The sequence below is a fragment of the Bradysia coprophila genome (genome assembly GCF_014529535.1).
Source record: "Bradysia coprophila strain Holo2 chromosome X unlocalized genomic scaffold, BU_Bcop_v1 contig_117, whole genome shotgun sequence".
NCBI lineage: Eukaryota > Metazoa > Arthropoda > Insecta > Diptera > Sciaridae > Bradysia > Bradysia coprophila.
The window spans coordinates 765,103-785,265 of NW_023503292.1; the positions used below are offsets into that span (position 1 = coordinate 765,103).

The window sequence follows — 20,163 nt, forward strand, 5'->3', positions numbered from 1 at the left end:
AAAATTCAAAAATTTAATTCAATATAACAGCTGACAGAATCTGTGGGACTAGAAATATTAGGTCCTACATACAACAAAAATGTGATAATTCCTAATTTTTCATATCATATATTTTGAGAACTTCATTTCACCCAAAGTATATAAACACTGAAGGTAATGCAGACCCTCAACGGATCAGAGAAATTATGGATCCAAACTTTCAGGTGAATTCATTTTCGTATGTTGTCTAACTTAGACTTGTGCAACATGACGGCCCTAAATACTTCCAATTCACCACTAAATACAACTTGACGCAAACGAATTTTATATGTGTTCAACATAACGACGCTAAATCGTTCCAGATTCACCACTAGATGCAACTTGACGCAAACGAATTCAATACGTGTGTAACATGACGGAGCTAAAATGCACCTGAAAGTTTGGATCCGTGTGTAACTGCGGATTTGCATTACCTTCAGTGTTTATTTACTTTGATTTCACCTACAGGTTGCATACTTGAGTCAAGTATTACGAGTATTACTTGACTTATAAACATAGAGAACGTAACGAAAATCCGAAAAAACGAGCATTGGAAAATTTTGAAAATGTTGGAATGAGCAAAACCGAGGATACATTTTCAAAACATATATATTTTTCAATCTTTCCAAATAGTTTTTTGTAACGCTACGCTACATTCTTGAAAATTATTTATCGATTCACAAGTCCTACAATTTTCTTTTGACAAAAGAATAGTGACCGATAAGTAATTTGCATAGTTACCTTAGCGTATCGCAGTAATTATCTTTAAAATGGCTAAATAAGTAAGTAGTTGCCATAGCATCAGATATTGTCAAGGTATTTATGCTTAACACACATGACATTTTGAAATCGTGTTTTGATTCTAGTTTACACGTAAAGTTACACTCGAGAGTAAACATGTTGGCTCTGTCATTATTAAACATGCCTGGGTGTTTATTAGGATGGGCGCCACTACCTCCTGAGCGTAACTCTATGAGTTTTCACTACGAAAGTGTCTTAACTGTCAATTGCAGTTAAGAATTTTTCTGTCCAAATTGCGATTGCTTCAACTTTCAATGAAATCTATTACGACCAAAATACGTTTTCAATGCCTGGTGTGCGTTAAGAGTAAAGTAAACCAGGAGCAGATGGAGAAGACACGTATACATTCAAAGGAGAGACATAAATCCAGTTAAAACCGTTTACGCATTCGTTTCATGTATTTTCCTAAATGTATAAGTAGGCATTTGATTTTGTTGCGTAACTCTTATTGATAGTTACGCAACAAAATCAAATGCCTACTTATACATTTAGGCATACCGTCAAATAGATTGCTCCTGCCTGGTTGATTTTTCGCTGCCTCGACATTAGAGCTCACGATTATGGATACGCCAAACATTTGAAACTTTACCTGAACTGCAGACCGTGTGGACATTTTTTTCTGACCTTTTCATAGAGACGTTTCGGAGGAAATAAAATGAAATCGAGACAGAATGTACTAGAGTAACTCTTAGAACGAAACCATCAATTGTCCTAGATAAATGTAAATAATTGATCTGAGTTTTGACGGGAAGCACCACAAAAGTTTAATTTTGCGTGTTGACCGTGTTGACGGTGTTGATTAAGTTTAGTTGTTAAAATCTGAATAAAATTTTGTTCGATTTCATAATCGAAAAACGTAAATTCACTTACAAATGGACGAGGATATTGATCTCAAAGCTGAATGTGTGTGTGGCAGTACACATTTCATGCAAGAGGATGGCAAAACATTCTGCCTGGAGTGCCAGACTGAGTTGGAGTCGGCCAAAGAAATCGTCTATGATACGGTCGATTTTGGTCTTGAAACTGGGGATCTAACTCAGAGAAGTAGAGTCCTGACCACAACGGTGAAAAAACAGGCTGGTGCGACTAATCATACCATTCATATGATTGTTGTCCTATATTTTTATCTCTCGCATTTACAATTCCAGTCCAGGCAGTCGAATTGCCAACGTCATGGGAATGTTTCAATCAAATATTGTGCGACCTAGTCGATGAAATTGAAGAGATTGAGGAGAACCTGTTCGGCACAATAAACCGAGATTTCAAATTGACCGTACTTCAGTTGTGGGCGGCTTATCTTCGATATCACAACAAAGCATTCTTCTCCAAGGAATCGGCTGATTATCCGCGATTCAATTCGAACTACAATATGTTGTGAGTGAGATTTGTCTCCGTTCGTTTCTGTCCAGTTTCATAAACTATTTGCATTGTCCAGGGACGCCGAAATTATCTACAAAATAAAGAGGCCACGAAAGATATATCCGAAGAAAAAGCGGAAGACACTGACAACAAATGCCAGAGCTCGAAAACGAAACATCCGGACGATTCAGGTGAGAAACGATCAACTGCATTCCATTCATGAACGTAACATCGAAGAAAAACCAATTTACAGAAAAGGGCAAACCAATTGGAACTGAGCAGAAAAAATCCAACCGTTGCCGTCGAGCCAGTTACGTCAAGCATTCCGTTCCAATTTACATCGAAAGCGAAAGAACGTTTAAAAAAGTTGATGTCCGATGAACATCTGCAAGAGCACGAAACGAATCCGACTCTGAAGTGTCACAATGTACGGTACCGAGATACAAAGAAGAAAACGGAAGAAATCACCCGGACCAAATTGTACGTACTGATATTCATGGGGCTGAATCACGTCAAGAGTGACATTCAACTCGGCGATTTGGTTCGCTTTCTGCGTGAAGGTCACCTCAGTCTACAAATCGCGTCGTCGATATCTACCGATGCCCGCTACAATTTGGAATTCCACAATCGCATCCAAAGAGGATGTACCAATGTGCCGTTGCACGCGTCGTTACGAGCAACAGCCTTCGATTTGGCGGAAGAAATCGGCTTCCAATTCAAAGCGATCGATTTGAGTAGACTGTGTCATCGGTATGTGCAAGAGCTGTGTTTGCCACCGTTCATTGCCAATTTAATCGATGTTATTCTGGACGCTCGTCCGCCGACGATGGGCGAGGGTAGGAATGTAAAAAATTACGAAGGCCGAGCCATGGCTTTCATTTTATTTGTCCTGAAACTGTTGTTCGGATTGGACGACAGTCGAGAATATTTGATTTCATCATCCGGCCGTGAGCTCAACAAGAGAATCGGGGCATTGAACATGAGTTGTGATGTGGACGCCGTTCATCAGAGGCCGCTTTTCATTTGGTGTGACTGGGTGGACTACATTGAAATGCGGAATATCATTCTGACGCAGCTACATTGTCCGACGGCAATGAAATCGTATGCCCATGGTGACGGTATGACTACGATGTATCTGGAATATTTAACGAAAACCGATGAACGGACTGCGGATGCCAAAAGTACCTTCAAACCTTACGCTAAGCTGTTGCAACGGGTCAGAGATCAGTTTCAGGCGACCTACAACGTTGATCCGAAGTGGAAAGAAAAGCTGACATTTTGTCCATCGATAACACCGAAGCGCAGCTACATGGAGGAGGTGCGTTACAGCGACCAATGCGACGTCATTATTCCAGCATTTATGGACGCAGCTCACGATGAAGGAGACATCGAACCGTTTCTGAATCCATCGAAACTGCAATCATTTTTCCGGACACACCACATCAAACTGGATGTGAATAAATTGAAATGTAATGCCGACATAGATGCGCCGGATCAGAGATTGGCTGATCTCGATCTCCAAGATCATCGATTCGGAACGTACTGCTGCTACGACTTCGACATTACCACCGAGAAATGGTTCAAAGCAATGAACGACCGAAAAGAAAGCGAAGCGAATTCAATGCCAAAGGACGAGGCAAAAGCAACAGTCGAAATGAGACTAGAGTCAATTGATGCATATCATCGCAGTACTAAGGAAAAGAAAACGGCGCATCTCCGGAACGATGCGCTAGACGAGGCGAACGAAACATCTATGGACTCCGCACAGACCAAAAGCAGTTTCAGTGCCGACGACGATATAAATGATGATGTTCAATGGAAAGAGACATTGACCTTTTCCATATCCAATTCCGATCACTGGCTGCAATTCAATTCAATACACGCGAACAAAAAGGAATTCACCGACTTTCGAAAAACGTTCTCCAAAACGTTCCAATGGCTGTTGAAACAGGGCGCTGAGTTGATCGAAAATCAGGAATGTGATCTGTATTTTGAGCTGATGGTTATTGAGTATTACTTCGCCAAAGACGTCAAACCGTCGAATGATTTGTCCAGAAATTTGCTGAAGCACTTCAAAACAATATGTAAGAGCACGGTGTGTAACAACTACTGACTGATTAATCTATATATAGTGACGTTTTGCCGACCTATTACGCTTGTTTTTAACTTAAATTTTGTTGTTTTTTGAAATTGTTAAAATAAAAGATTTTTGTAAAAAGAAAAAAGTTGAGTTCATCAAACAGTTCGAGACTTTAGGCTTCGAATGGGTTAAATGCAGAAACCGAACGTGTCACATTAGCGAATTACAAGGAAAGTGACAGAATAGTAAGACTTAGTGACATAGTTTTGGCCAAGACATTCTTTAAATCGATAGTATCGTTTTTTGGACGATAGTATCGTTTTTTAGACCAAAAAAATTTCATGCAGGACGATAATATCATCTAAAATTATAAATTTTAAAATATTTTCAGGACGATATTATCGTTTTCTTAACGATATTATCGTTTAGAAAAACGATAATATCGTTTTTAAACGATAATATCGTTTTTTTGGACGATACTATCGTTTTTTTGACGATACTATCGTCTAAAAAACGATATTATCGTTCAAAAAACGATAATATCGTTTTTTTGACGATAATATCGTCCTGGATGAAAATATCCGCTGGACGATATTATCGTTATTTTCTTTTTCTGAACAAATTTATCGTTATTTTGGACGATAATCCTGGGCGATAATTTTTGGGACGATAATATCGTTTTTAATTAATTAATTTTTTTAATTTTTGAGACGATAATATCGTTTTTAATTTATTTAAAATAAAAATTCTAGACGATAATATCGTCCTGGGCGATAATATCGTTCTGGATGGTTGTTGAAGACGAAACACAAAATCTTGTAGATAAACACCTTTTTATAGACGGCAAATATATATTAAAAATTGGTTCATTTGGTTCCGTAAATTTAAATTTTATATAGAAAAATTACACAGACTAATTATGAGACGATGCGAGAAAAAAAAATTACTCCTAAGTTCCGACACCGTTCCGGCGCCCGGCTCGCATTGCGGCCCTCCGCTTCGCTCCGGGGCAATGGGCCGTATCGCTCGGCGTGTTAAAACGGTTTTTATGTACAATCAAAGTTGGTATTCATTTCGTAAAAAGATGAATTATTTAGGGACGAACTAAACGCCTTTTTTAAACACTGATGTGTAGGTGATTCCTCTGACAATTGTTTTTCGATATTTTGGAAGAGAATTCGGCTCTTGCTGCACCTCTGAGTAAAATTGAGTCCTGGACAATATTACCACCCAAAACTAAACGATAATATCGTCCTGGGCGATCTTATCGTTTTTTTAAACGATAGTATCGTCCTGGACGATATTATCGTTTAAGAAAACGATAATATCGCCCAGGACGATATTATCGTACAGAAAACGAAAATATCCATTAGATTTTCTAGAACGGTAATATCGTCCAGAAAACGATAATATCGTTTTTTGAACGATAATATCGACAAGAAAACGATACTATCGTCCAGACAATATTTTAGAATTTTTCAATTTAGACGATATTATCGTCCTGGATGAAAATTTTTTGGGTCTAAAAAACGATAATATCGATTTGAGACGATACTATCGTCCAAAAAACGATATTATCGTTTTTTTGGACGATACTATCGTCTAAAAACGATATTATCGTTTTTTAGACGATAGTATCGTTTTTTAGACGATAGTATCGTTTTTTAGACGATAGTATCGTTTTTTAGACGATAGTATCGTCCAAAAAAACGATAATATCGTTCCTGACGATATTGACGGTGTGGAAATGTCCCGCCACCTTTTCTTTCCTCGGTAAGCAAATATTTATTTTCCAATTGAATTTTCCAAAAAAAAAATCTCGAATATCGGTCTTTAGTCAATGGGGTTCACACTACTGTGCCAAAAAGGAAGTGAAAGAAAGAAAGAAAAAAACAAACAATTTCGAACGTACTGAGTGTAGAGAAAAATACACGACGACGATAATTAATACCTCTACCTATAACATTTTTACTAAAAAGACATTTTCAATCTATTACGAAAGTCAGACAATTCACGCAAGTATATGTGTATACAATTTTGATATTGACTTAAACAGTAACTCGAGGTAAAGTTGGTTAGTTGCAGTTTCAGATATATACCAAACGCCTCGATAAAACGTACTTTTATTTATTAAATTTATTTGTTCTTAAAAAACGCTGGTTTTTCTTTTGTTTTTTTCTTAAATTATTATTATTTATGAATGTGAGATTAATGCGACCGTAAATCATACTTTTTGACTATTTAGTAACAATTTTTCGGTTATACTGTGGAATCAGTGTTAATTTAAACAGAAGACTCTTTCAGTGCAGATCGGTGAAAATTGTGGAAACTTTAAATATTTTTTTCGTTGATGAACCGATAAACGTTATATTTTATTGATCTAACGTTATAAAATGTGAACAGTTAAGCGAAATGTAAATTGTATAGTTTGTGAATGCATTAAAATGACCATAAAATACAAGCTTATAGAACGTTTTTAAATCATCGCATCATAACCACCTTGACCTAGCGATAACTAGAGTGTTTCTGATTATAATTGTGTCATGACTAAGAGCATGTTTTAAAGCGAACAAGTCAAGAACTTTACTTTATTTGCTGCTTAAGACGATAATGTAACCGTTTAGGAAATATTTTCCACGGATATTTTAAAAAGGTAATGCAACCGAGCTGTACAGGGTACCTGTCAGGGTACACATAAATGTTTCGGTACTTCAATAATTTGCTGATATTTCATCCAACCGAATTTAATTGTGATTGTTTTTCCAATCATCAATTTGTTTTTCACAAAATATCACCTTAGTATAATCTGCGCAAAAATTTGGTTACTTATTCTTGAACTCTCCAAACGGCGTACCTTTAATATTTATCGAATATTTTCATAGGCTATTTCTATTAACAATTCGAAAAATACGATAATTAAATGATCAAATACTCTATTCCGTCGAAGCGCTGCGTCTTTCGACAATATTTTATTAATAAAACCTACGTGAACCGGATCCAATTCGTTGAGAGATTCAAATCCAAAATGTAAATGAAAAATTAAATACGGAAATTGATATTGCGCTTTATAGAGAATCATCCCGAAAAAACGTTATACCATCCCTCGGATATTTGGATCAACATTACTGTAAGTTTTCAAATTTATGTCCTTTAAGTTCGAACAGTTTTTGTTTACGATAAATGACCTAGAATAATTTTTTCTTCCATAAAGATTATTTCTTAAACAGGGCCTTTTATTGGGAATTTAATCAAATTACTGAAACCTGCCAAAATTTTCCTAAATTGATCGAAAAAAAAAATCGGTAAATAATCTCTCACAAAAGGCCATGTTCTTTAGCATTAAACCGTCTTTCCCGACTATGAAATGTTCTGCAAATTTAGACAACAGTTTAACTGTACGTATAGCCGAAAGTGTGGAAATTTTATCATCGCAACAATGAAATATAAAAACGTATAATTCAACGTCATTAATGATAAACAAACTTCGGAACATGTTATATATTATTCTGAAAGTGTTATCATGTCACCTGTCTTGAGACATTTCTTTGTTACATAGTAACATAGTGTAATGTTGACGTACCTATATGTAGACTATATGTTCTAGTATATCAGTTCTTTTTTGAAAAGACTTTACGCATCTAGATATTTTGAAATCCACTTCTTCAGTTTACAAATTCAAAGATGTATGTTTCTCAGTCGAGAATATAGTTAACGACTACATAAAATATGTGATAGAACCAATGGTAAACAGTGACAACGAATAACAATGATTCTTAACCCCACGTAAAAATCCCACTTTCGTATCCAACAGTCACTGCTGTTTTAGTTCCTCTCCGTTTCTGTGATTTGTCTCATTCCGTATGCTATTCCAATAGTAAATGAAAGGAAATCAGTGAAACCAAGAAGAACAGATTAGATACGAAAGTGGAACTTTTTACGTGTGCAAAACAGTAATGTTGAAGCGGGTCGAATGAAAAACGAATACCAATTTGGGCCTTGCCTCACACCACTTTTCTAAGGCCTAGATTTTTTTAAAATTATTTTCCTTCAATTTTTATTAATTGATGTCTGTTTACATTAATATTTATACTATTATATTTATGCAAGGTCAACCGAACACCGTACATCAGAGTGTAACATAGAATAGTAATTAACATTTTCAATGGAACTTTTTAGTTTCTCGTAAGATGTCTGAGAGCTCGAACATTAAAAATTGATTGCTAGAGTTCTGTCCCTCTCTGTCAGACCTACTCTACACACCTACTCTTTGAATTTTTATACTAAAATTCTACTCGTGTATAGAATGAATATGGTCCTAGGACAGAGAGACAGTGTGACAATTCCAATTTCAACAGCCCTTAAGCCCTTAACACTTTTTGTTGATTGTAGGCGAAATTTGTATTAATAAAATTTTATAAAGTCATTTTGAAGCTAACGACATTGTAATAGGTGTTATGGTAACTTTATGGTATACAAACCGAAAATTTTTACAATGATATCGAGGCTGAAATGCATGAAAAACAGGTTCCGATAAAAATATAAATTATTTACTCAAATATAATGTACGTACAGTAAAACGTAAAGAAGCTGCCGTACTAATTTAATTTGAGCGTTGATAATTGGGTGGAGAGAGAATGTATATTTAAGGTTTTGCAATATATACATGATTTTTACAAAACATAAATCGCATTAGTCATCACAGAGCTATATGGTATTACTGCTTCATTTGTATAACATGCGAAAAGCACAGTTTTCGTCTGTTTAATCGACATTTAATATTGTTTATTCTTCCTTACTTATAAATTAGCAGTAAACCACACCGCATCAGGCATGCGAAAAAAATGGACGAAGTCACGTTAGTACGTTTGAATTAAAATGATTTTTTTTTTCGTTTCCACCGACAGTAAGTGTTGTTTGGGGGAGAAATCATTTTTGTTTATCGGCTGGATCGTTAAACAGCAGGTCAAATACTAGCGGATTTGTACTAAGAAAACACAGACGGTTTTACGTAAAACAATCATTTGTCAAAGATAACAATGAATTTGGCTAGCTTTACGAAGTGACTGTTTACAGGCGCCTACAAATAGCCTGAATATTATATAGCCTTCGTATACGAAGAGAATTAATGTTAAAAACAGTTTTGGTCTTAACACTCCCGCTCAAATTAAAACTTCAATATTATTGACGAGAGGTTCAGAGCTTGGATCGGTAAACTTCATACTAGAACCCTAGTGGACAATTCCGAGCCACAGTCTCACTTTTTTCTATATCTTTCTCTTTCATTCAATTTGTTCCAGTTTAATGCACGAATCCGTTTTCATATCTGAATGTTGAACAATGACCATCATAACCCCGAACATGATAAATATTTGTGGATTCAGTCTTACTGTAAACGAAATCCAAAAAAACAAAAAACCAAACCTCTCTAATGAATCCTCTAATCATGAGTGAAATAGGAAAATTTGTTGATGAAATATGTATTCTATTATAAAACATTATGAGGCACCGTGTCAACTATATAGTGCAGCTATTTTTAGAAAATTTATAATTTGGATAATTAACACAAATCAGAAAAAATTTAATTTTGACAAAGTCGAGGAAAAAATACGCAAAGTAGTGACAAACAAATTGTGGTAATCATTGATAGCGATGTGTCATCTTTCTGATCCGGACAGAGGTTCATCGTCTGTCCGTTCCTTGCTAAAATGTAGAGTAAATAAAAAGGTCGTCGATACTGAATGTTAAATTGAATGTCTTCGATTGTAAAAAGTAGCACCTGAAACCACCTATACAAAAAAAGCTTTTGCAACAGCACATTATGCCTTCAAATAGTTTTAACGGAAAAATGAATGACTAAACATTACGACAACCATATGGCGCCAAAGGTTCGAATGTACGTTTTTCTTAAGCTGTGGTTATGTTCTAAAACGGTTGGTCTTTCTCTTTTTTGTTTATCTTCGGCACTTTTCCAGTTAGCCATACTCGCGGAATTTTGAAAACCGACACATTTTCTGTTTCTGTGTTTTACTTGAGTTTCTGATTTCTCCATATAAAAATACATGTGTCGGTTTTCAAAATTCCGTGAGTGTATAATAGCATCTGTAAACATTAATGACATTGACTCACCACTAAAAAGAAAATATTTTGAAAAATCGATCGTTTATAATAATTGATCAAATTGGTTTCGTGTTTATTTTTCAGTAATACAGCGCGACTTCAAACAAAACAATATGGGCAAGTGGGGGCCGCAGGTCAGTTCGTCGAAAGACGATTCGGAACCACCTTCACCAACATTGCCCAGAACGTTCACGCGACAATCGAGTCTAACCAAAATTGGATTTATGTTCAATTCAGCACTGAATAGCTCCAAGAATAAGTATCAAGGTAAGTGAAGAAATCCGTCACCCTGATGAATAAATAATGAAATTTTAGCATTCTGAACATTTTAACTTTTCGCTGTAAAATATTTCTCGAAACAGAAGGTACTGTTACTCGAATATACAAAATCGAATAAACAGAGAAACGATAAGCAGATTAGGTCGAGTGTCGTTTCTACTAATTACTAATAAAAAATCTGTCAGATGTTTTTACATGCTTGCGGTACCTGTTACAGACGGCAAGCATATGACCAGTATTATTACCGGATCTGTTACTTCCATTGATCAAAGTATTGTCAAAGTATCATATGCGGGAAGAAAGTATCAACTTTCGATGTTGGTATAAAAAAAACATTTTTTTATGCAAGAACACTTAAAGTGAAGCACCTCTTACCAGAGTTATGTAAATGACTATTCAATTCATGCTCAATGTAAACTCTGATTTAAAAAAAAAAATCAAACGCTAAAAATTCAAAATGGAAAGTGAGATTGGTCGAACAGAAGTCAAGTATAAAATTAGTTGGTGAAATAAAATTTTGACAGATGGCCCATACGCTTTATGTCAAAATATTATTTCACAGACTGTCAAAGTTAACTTTGAGGTTACATTCTTTACGGCCAATTTTGTTCATGACGAATGAACTGCTCAGTTAAAAGATGTCAATTGACTGTTATGATGAGAGAGAAGGAAATTGAGACCAGTAATTTTAACTTGCCTTGGAGGATATGTCCAAAATATATAAAAATATGCAATGACAAGTACCCCAGGTAAGTTTTAATTAACTGGTCTTAGGAACTCTAGCGCTGATCATAAACAGTATTACTTTGGGTTTTAGTATTTATCAAAAATAATGAAATAAATTTTATTTGCATCGTCATAAGAGCTGTCAAAACTTTGTATCATTAAAGCTGCAATCGCAGTTCACCGTTTTGGGTCTCCGTTTAGACAATGCGCATGCGCAGAGAGAAAATTCTCTCTGTGATCATGCGCAATATCTAAACGGAGACCCAAAACAATGAAGTGCGCTGGCACCTTAACTCTATTTTTCGATATTCTGTACGAGCCGCTGCTGTAGAGGTTGAAATTAATTTTCGGTTCATTCGGTTTAACCATTCATTCATTTGAAACTCAAATTCTGAAGCCGAAGCTCATTGAAAAAAAAAACTTTTGTAAGAGGAGAACACATTTTGTGTTATCTGTGATCTGCGCTATTTTCATAACATCAAAATGAATCAATATTTACATTAATTGTTATATCAGTGACTGAGAATCTGATAAAAAGAACATATTTCCTTTTTATTTAAATATTTTATGTTTACACGTCCAACACGACCTACCTTAAATATTGTACTAAAACTGAAATGAAAACATTCCGTGTAACATCACCTTTAACAAATTTTGGCGACATCATCTAGTCCATTTTCCGTTCACAATATTTTGCACGCATTTAACCTGCGATATAATTTTTTTTTGGAACTGAAGCTCGTAGCCATTTTTCATCGCGCGACATTTTCTGCAGATTTTTCGATCTCAAACGTAAAATTGAGATGTTTCTTGTAATCCAACAGTGATAGTCTTATAAATTGCATATTTAGAATATTAATTGTTGGAGTTGGTGTCGGTAGCTGTGTCTAAAGTGGTGTTTATGAGGGAAAGCAAGCGAAGAAATATAGTTATTTGACATGGCCGGTAAGTTTTTTTTTGTAGTGTGTTATTGACGGTATTCGATTCTGCTGCTAAATTTTAGACGCGTATCATTTCTACGTATTCTCAAATAATAATCGAAACGATTATGATTCGCTTAGCGTCAGATGGGAGGATTATTGTAATTGTAATTTACATTAAATGTAAACAGTGATGCATAAATTAATGTTTGGTTAGATGGGGTACATTACATACATAGTGAAGCGACCCGTGTAGAATTGTATGATTTTACGAATGAGAAGAAAAAAGCATGTGAGAAAGTCTGCAAATTTACTGTAGAACTTCATGTTGACAATTTTATGGAAAGTATACAGAGCAACTTTCGACAAATTCAATCATCTATTTTACAACGATAACCTTGAAAATTTTATTTTATTTACATATTTTTGCAGTTTTTCCTTTATTTTGTGTAAATTACTATTCTATCGGTTCGGTAGGTACACACACAATTCATACAAGCACCTTTGTTCAGCTCTCTCAAGTTTTTTTTTTATATTTACATAAAAGAACAATCTTATCGCACATTTCATATCTCTCAAGCATATCTTTCTTCTCAATTTTTTTAAGGCTCCGTGTACCTACCCGAGTGATTTTTTTTTATCTCGGCAGAAAAATAGTTTTTTTTTTTAGATAACTTCCGAGGTGGAATTTCATTTCATCCGAATCTATCAAAATACTTGCAACATCAAACATTTAATCCGGCTAACATTCGGTGTCTATTGTCATCACATACATTGTCATACGTGCGAAGGAACATATTAGTCCCAGCTGCTGACACACACATAAATTGATCTTACATTCCAAATTTGATGATGCTCTATTCAATAGAGTCTATACTGATGAACAAAAGCGCAGCGAACGTTTTATTTTTGGCATATAGACAACATTTAGTGCAAAAATGCACTTTATCAGAATACCTAGTCGCATGCTGTGAAGTGTTTATCTAAAACAATAAAAACAATTGTACCGATAACAATCGGATGCACTTGTAATAAAATGGCATTCGATGCAGTCGGATGATAATATTGACGACCGTCAAAAATCAAAACAGTCGAAAATACATGTCCGGTCGCCTAGCATCCCCCCTTTTTTTTAAATAAAAATTGTTGTCTAACGACATGCTAATGGTGTTAACTTCACGATGTTCCTATCTAACAAACTGTTAATCGAAGATTCCGTTTATTTTCTCGAGTCGATTCAGTTGAACCGAAAGTCAAACAATGCCGATAACGTGACTCTCATGATTCGAAGACGTAAAGACATTCCTGAAAATTTGTTTTAGTTATAATTACTCTTCAAAAGCAAAATATCGCATAATCATTGAATTTTCACTCGGTTAATTGAGTTCAGGGTCGTTATGACTGGACTGTATATGGACGACGACGACGATGACAACAACAACAACAGCGACAAAATACAATTTTCATAAGTCACATGAGTTGCGTAAGTAAGAAAGGCAAATAGACGACATTAATGATCCAACAACGAAATTGTTTATTACAGTCAGTTATAGCGTGCACACCTCCTATTGTAAAGAATATAATCCGAACCGATCGTTCTGTCAGTTTTTCCTGTTCTACGTTTCTATGTTTCAATTTTCGACATCAATTAGGTAAAAACGTCGTCGATAGATGGCCAATTTGTGTTTTAAGATGTGTAGAGGTTATGAGAACCAAAAAAGAAACTTTGTTCGGAAAGTGGTCTCGCATAAAATTTTGTCCAGATCGATTCTATCCCAAAACTATAATTAGTTATACATCGAGTGGTTTGCTGTGTGTACTAAATTCGGATTTTATTTTCAGGAAATGGCGATAAATCGTGGTGTTTTTCACAAATAAAAGGAGCTTTAGACGATGATGTTACGGATGCCGATATTATTTCTTGCGTTGAATTTAATCATGATGGTGAATTGTTAGCAACCGGTGATAAGGGCGGGCGGGTTGTAATATTCCAAGTAAGTTTGAATTTTTTTTCTTTTGTTTTAATTTGATTCCTTTTGTCGTCCTGTGCCACATATACGGTGGTTAGGGTTTAGGGGTTTGTTATTGTCTCCATTTTGACCAAATACAAAAATGCATACATTGGAGGTCGGTTTATACATTCGCATATAGATCTGATGTGTCTTTCATTGATAAAATAGAAGTCGTTCGTGTTCGTTGCTCAATTTATTAACGCATCTTGACGCATTAACTGCACATCGCACACAAATATCGGTATTGTTTCAGATAGAGCAATGCCTTGTGCACTAAAATTCGTTTCATTGAAGAAATTGCTTCAATCATTTCTTTTGGACAAATTAACGTCGTCGTTTCAAAACTCTGAGTCTTTCAAAAAGTAAACATTACGCGATATCTGTGAAGGCCTGAGACGTATGTAATTGGAGGTTGTCGATTTCCTGAGAAGAGAATGAAGCCAAAACACAACAAATCTTGTAGTCCATGAACTCCGAAAACCACTTTCAGATTTTCTATGGAACAACTTCAGTTGGCGAAAAATTGAAATAAGAAAATTTTCGAGTTGCTCTGAAAATGGACCATCGAGAACTTTGGTCACACATTAAAGTGAAGTTTTTATTTTCCTTTTTCTCGTTGAATTGTGATAGCGCGTACTCCTGTTAGAGTAGAAATACCAAAAAATGGGACGAAAAGATCTTGAAGGATTTTTTTGGAATGTTGAGAATGGTCCAATTCTCGAAAATTTTCAATTTTTGTTTTTCGCAACATAAAGTTGTTTTGGACCATAGCCTGGAAATTGGTTTTTGAACCGTTTTCAATCACGTCCAATAGAAAATCGACCACGTCTATCCTGTAAAATCCTGTCATCCTCAAGACGTTCTGCAAAAACATTTCGTCTTCCTGGGTTAATATTGCCTTTAAATACAAATTCGCTATCGCCAGCCCACGCATAACTTGTTCCCTGACGAATTCGTTTATGACTCAATTATGAATGCTCTAAATTGTATATCAATTTGCCATTACACATTCTCCGGTTGATTGTTATAAATATAGGAACTCTCCACCAGTTGGAAGATATAAATTATTAAGACCGAAAGACAATCGCAATCGTAAAAACAACGAACATTACTGATTCGCATAGTGTACGCTGCACGGACATTTTATGTTTTATTCCGAAATTTGATGTTTTCCGAACATTATTCAGTCTGTCCATACAGTGTGTATGTCAATGGTCCACTCAATGGCAATTAGAAAAGAAGATTTTTTTAAAACAAATTGAACAAAGATTATCGTACAACAAAGCACGCACCACCTCCTCCTCTCAATGTTTTCGTATCGTTTGTATCCATGTGTCGGATATTTTTATCAGCCATATGAATCAATAATATCGGGGTCATAAAGCATTCCACATTATGTCCGTTGCAATGAAAGGCAAACGAAACTATGCTCCGACAATTACATTTACGGTCGAGATTATGATTTTATGTTGTTGTATCACGCCTCCGGAGCTGTGATAGTATTTTGTCAAACTCACCAATTTATTTCCCTATTGTTTAACACAGTTGATTCAATTGATTTTTATACGATTACAGCGAACATTTTATTAATGGACCTTGAAGACGACCCATTTACGATCTTAAGTTTTACCATCGAGTCCCTTGTTATCACTTCATATGGCTGATTCATTTTGACCGGACCTTTGGGTTCTCGGGTTCTTAAAAATTCAATTCGTTTCTCGCAGAAACCTCGTCCACTCTTCTTTAACTTTGATATGAGATATGAGTATGGGATTCATGTTGAATCAACTCCAGCTCTCACGCTGCCAACTCAATCAAATTACCCATTGCTTTCATTGAATCGTGTCTATTCTTATTGAGTCGGCTGCAAAACACTCTATATGGTTTACTCGCGTCAGAAGAGTCATTTGGCATCGTGGTCATAGTGGTATTGAAGGTAACCAAACTAGATCAGCATCGAGCACTCTGTGTTGTATGGTACTGAACCAGGAATTCCAGTTACCGCTCTCGAGACACTCTATTCTTTCATAAACGAAACCCAAGAGAAAACCTTTGAAGAGGTGTGAAAATACGGACATGTTAAATTAGGCTGAGCACTACCTTTGTCACTGTGTTCATAATGAACCGTTTGAAATTTGGGCAAAATTGCAGTTTAGTGGAACAGCCCCGATTTGGACGAAAGTAGATGGGATCAACAGGGGAAGGTCACCTGATGACGAAACAACAAGATTTGGGGCGCGGAAGCACCTCCCTGAGCCACCAGAGCGCTCCAAAGTTTTCACACTTTTTCCAATTTTTGCATGTTTTTTTGACGAAAACGACAGTCGAAGGTCCACTGATGACAAAACAAAAGAATTAAGAAGCAAAAGCCTCTCCCCTGACCGCCAGGGTCCTCCAAAATTTTCACAGTGTTTCGAAATTGTTGCGTTTTTTATACGGAATCGTCATTTTTTGTGTTTTATATGTACTGATGCCCTTGTTGCAATGAAATTACGAATGTATCTAGTTGCAGTCATTATATTCTTATTCCGTCTCTGAGTCGGTGGCAGTAGAGGGTTCTTCGTCTTTCGTTGTTTTCGTGGCGTCGTAAAGTCCTCGGCATTTCGTACAAAGAAAATGAAGTTGTTTTGTAGGGCACAATGAAGTCCTCGGCATTTCGTACAAGGAAAATTTATTCTGAGAGGCGAGACACATTTGGAAGGACCTCGTGCGCGTCAATTCTTGTTGTTTTGTAATCAGTGGACCTCATACTGCCAATTCGTTCAAAAAAACGCACAAATTAGAAAAAGTGTGAAAACTTTGGAATGCCCTGGCGGCTACGGGAGAGGCTCTTGCTTCCTAATTCTTGTTGTTTTGTCATCTGTGGACCTTCTACTGTCGATTCCGTCAAAAAAACGCGCGAAAATTGGAAAAAGTGTGGAAACTTTGGAGGGCCCTGGCGGCTTAGGGAGGGGCTTCCGCGCCCCAAATCTTGTTGTTTCGTCATCAGGTGACTTTCCCCTGTCGATCCCACCCACTTTCATTCAAATCGGGGTTGTTCCACTAAACTGCAATTTAGCCGAAATTTGTTGGTAACTTCAATACTCAGTACAAGATTCATAAGACACATCCACCCGAGTCGTATTCTAATAGTACTCATAGATACTGTGGAATTTCTGTGGGTTGTACGACATGTCCATTAGAGTTTGCGTCAGGCAGTGTGGGTTATGTGTCGTTTCTTTGTTTGGACATCTTTATTTCGATTACAGTCTTGCTAAATGTCGTTGACTGATGTACTTACAGGTTTCTTAAAAGCGGCGCTAAACCGTACCGGCGTATCTTAAACCGTAGATTGATTGCTTAGCACATCAGCGTTACTCTTTCAATGACTTTTTTGAATCATAAAATCTTGCCCCGACTTACCAGTAAACTTGATATGACCAAAATGCACATACGTTTGTCAGTGACAAATTGTCACATGGTTCCGAAGACGATGACTAAAATTTGTTTATTTTCATTTCTTGCAGAGAGATCCTGCCTCCAAAGTAGCGGTACCGAAACGCGGCGAATACAATGTCTATTCAACGTTTCAGTCACATGAACCTGAATTCGACTACTTAAAATCATTAGAAATTGAAGAAAAAATTAATAAAATCCGATGGCTGAAGCGAAAGAACCAGGCGCACTTCCTTCTATCGACCAACGACAAAACTATTAAATTATGGAAAGTGTCCGAGCGCGACAAAAAAGTGGAGGGCTACAATACGAAAGAGGAAAATGGCATTGTACGCGATCCAAATCAAATAACTGCATTACGTGTTCCTGCAATAAAACCAATGGACTTAATGGTTGAAGCATCACCACGACGAATATTCGCCAATGCACATACGTATCACATCAATTCAATTTCGGTGAATTCCGATCAAGAAACATATTTGTCCGCTGATGATTTGCGTATTAATTTGTGGAACTTGGAAGTGACAGATCAGAGTTTCAATATCGTTGATATTAAACCAACAAATATGGAGGAACTGACGGAAGTGATTACGGCTGCTGAATTCCATCCGACCGAATGCAATTTGTTTGTCTATTCGAGCAGCAAGGGTACAATTCGTTTATGTGACATGAGATCGTCGGCGTTGTGCGATCGGCATGCCAAGCAATTCGAAGAACCGGAGGATCCAACAAATCGAAGCTTTTTCAGCGAAATTATCAGTTCAATTAGTGATGTAAAATTGAGCAATTCGGGACGTTACATGATTTCTAGAGATTATTTAAGCATTAAAGTGTGGGATTTACAAATGGATTCGACACCAATTGAAACCTATCCGGTAAGTGTGCCGTTGCGTTGAACTCTTCCACATATTTTTCGGTGTCTAATTTTTGTTTTCGTTATTGTTCCTCTTCCCTCTTGGACAGGTACATGAATACTTACGGTCGAAGCTGTGTTCCCTGTATGAAAACGATTGTATATTTGATAAATTCGAATGCTGCTGGAACGGTAGCGATACATCTGTAATGACTGGTAGCTACAATAATTTCTTCCGTGTTTTTGACCGAAACACAATCAGAGAGCTAACACTCGAAGCATCACGGGAAATCATTAAGCCAAAAATGGTATTAAAACCGCGCAAAGTCTGTACTGGCGGCAAACGAAAAAAAGATGAGATCAGTGTTGATTGCTTGGACTTTAATAAGAAAATTCTGCACACGGCCTGGCATCCATTAGAAAATATAATTGCTGTCGCAGCGACTAATAACTTATTTATATTTCAGGATAAATTTTAGCCCTAGGCCCCATACAACTACACCACCACCACCCACAAGTCTATATATATATATAACGTTTCTTTCCGATTTATTCAAAACAAAAAAAAACAAAAAACAAAATGTCCTCTCTACAAAAGAATTACTTGTTTTTCACTTTTTTTTTTCATTTTGTCGTAAACATATTTCTTTCCATTTATAATTTTGCTTGAAAATAAAAACGAAAAAAAAAATTTTTTTTTTACAAAAATTGCAACACAAAATCACTTCAATTTCATGGCTTCGGAAGAGAGAAAAAAAAGAGAGAATTGTTTTTATGACGATGAAGAATACGAGAGAAAACAAAAAGACACTCGAGTGAGAGGAGGTGTGGATACATCTGAATATTTCCACGATTAAATTTTTTTTTTAGAAGAACGTGAATCGGCAAACGCTCATTAATCAATAATATTGAAATACAAAAATAAAACAAAACAAAAAAAAAACGGAAGAAAAGAAGAGGAGGGACTGGACAGTGAAACGAAAAAGTATAAAGTTGAAGGGAAAGTTAAAATCGTCTTATTCCAAAAGAAACTTAAGTATTGTCGAAACGAAAGAGAGTCAAAAATGCTATGAAATTCAATGTCCGCATTCCGCAAAACATTGGTCAACCGAATATATTTTTGTATTCAACGTAGACTTAGAATTTTTTTTTCATCTTTGTTTTAGAATTAATTTTTAATTTTTTTTTTGTCTTAATTTTAGTACAAAGCTATTTCAATCAAATCATCAAACAAACAAAAAAAAAGAACTTTCACATTATCCACAGTTGTTAGACATTTTTTTTTCTTTGTGCGAAATAAAAAAAATCTGAAATTGTTTTTGTACACCTTTTCGTTATTCGATTTATTTATTTGACACGCCCAGTGCGGGGTGTGTGGCCGATTCTGCCAAAATTATTTTTGATTTTTCTTGTTTTGCAATGTTAAGAGAGAGAGAGAGAGAGAGAGTAAATGTGTGTGCTGCTGACACAATGGTATCGTTTAAATTTTTGAGTTGTTCACGCTTTTGTTGTTTAATGGAAACGGGAAAACATTTTTTGCGGATTTCAAATTGTCTATCTTTC

General features: G+C 35.9%; 2 protein-coding genes across 3 annotated transcripts; both read left to right on the forward strand.

Moving 5' to 3' along the window:
• The first annotated feature begins 1,530 nt into the window (after positions 1–1,530).
• Positions 1,531–4,397, forward strand: LOC119067077 (TATA box-binding protein-associated factor RNA polymerase I subunit B). Its single transcript, XM_037169817.1, has 4 exons — positions 1,531–1,899; positions 1,968–2,193; positions 2,255–2,369; positions 2,432–4,397. The coding sequence occupies exons 1-4, from the start codon at positions 1,692–1,694 to the stop codon at positions 4,289–4,291; spliced, it is 2,409 nt and encodes an 802-aa protein (XP_037025712.1). The 5' UTR covers positions 1,531–1,691; the 3' UTR covers positions 4,292–4,397.
• Positions 4,398–6,313: 1,916 nt separating this feature from the next.
• On the forward strand, positions 6,314–19,570 carry LOC119067082 (protein phosphatase PP2A 55 kDa regulatory subunit). 2 transcript variants are annotated; one of them, XM_037169831.1, is made up of 5 exons: positions 6,314–6,911; positions 10,460–10,642; positions 14,143–14,294; positions 17,819–18,622; positions 18,711–19,570. In XM_037169831.1, the coding sequence occupies exons 2-5, from the start codon at positions 10,489–10,491 to the stop codon at positions 19,077–19,079; spliced, it is 1,479 nt and encodes a 492-aa protein (XP_037025726.1). In that variant the 5' UTR covers positions 6,314–6,911; positions 10,460–10,488; the 3' UTR covers positions 19,080–19,570. The 2 variants fall into 2 exon arrangements, with proteins under 2 accessions (XP_037025726.1, XP_037025727.1); XM_037169832.1 differs by lacking the exons at positions 6,314–6,911; positions 10,460–10,642 and adding an exon at positions 12,073–12,325.
• Positions 19,571–20,163: the final 593 nt, after the last annotated feature.

What these genes read in the sequence shown, in the direction of transcription:
- LOC119067077 (XM_037169817.1), top strand. Translation starts at nt 1,692, where the DNA reads ATGGACGAGGATATTGATCTCAAAGCTGAATGTGTGTGTGGCAGTACA. An exon ending in AATTCGAACTACAATATGTT is followed by an intron (nt 2,194 to 2,254) that starts GTGAGTGAGATT and finishes TGCATTGTCCAG; the next exon opens with GGACGCCGAAATTATCTACA. An exon ending in GAAACATCCGGACGATTCAG is followed by an intron (nt 2,370 to 2,431) that starts GTGAGAAACGAT and finishes ACCAATTTACAG; the next exon opens with AAAAGGGCAAACCAATTGGA.
- LOC119067082 (XM_037169831.1), top strand. Translation starts at nt 10,489, where the DNA reads ATGGGCAAGTGGGGGCCGCAGGTCAGTTCGTCGAAAGACGATTCGGAA. An exon ending in CTCCAAGAATAAGTATCAAG is followed by an intron (nt 10,643 to 14,142) that starts GTAAGTGAAGAA and finishes TTTTATTTTCAG; the next exon opens with GAAATGGCGATAAATCGTGG. An exon ending in CACCAATTGAAACCTATCCG is followed by an intron (nt 18,623 to 18,710) that starts GTAAGTGTGCCG and finishes CCTCTTGGACAG; the next exon opens with GTACATGAATACTTACGGTC.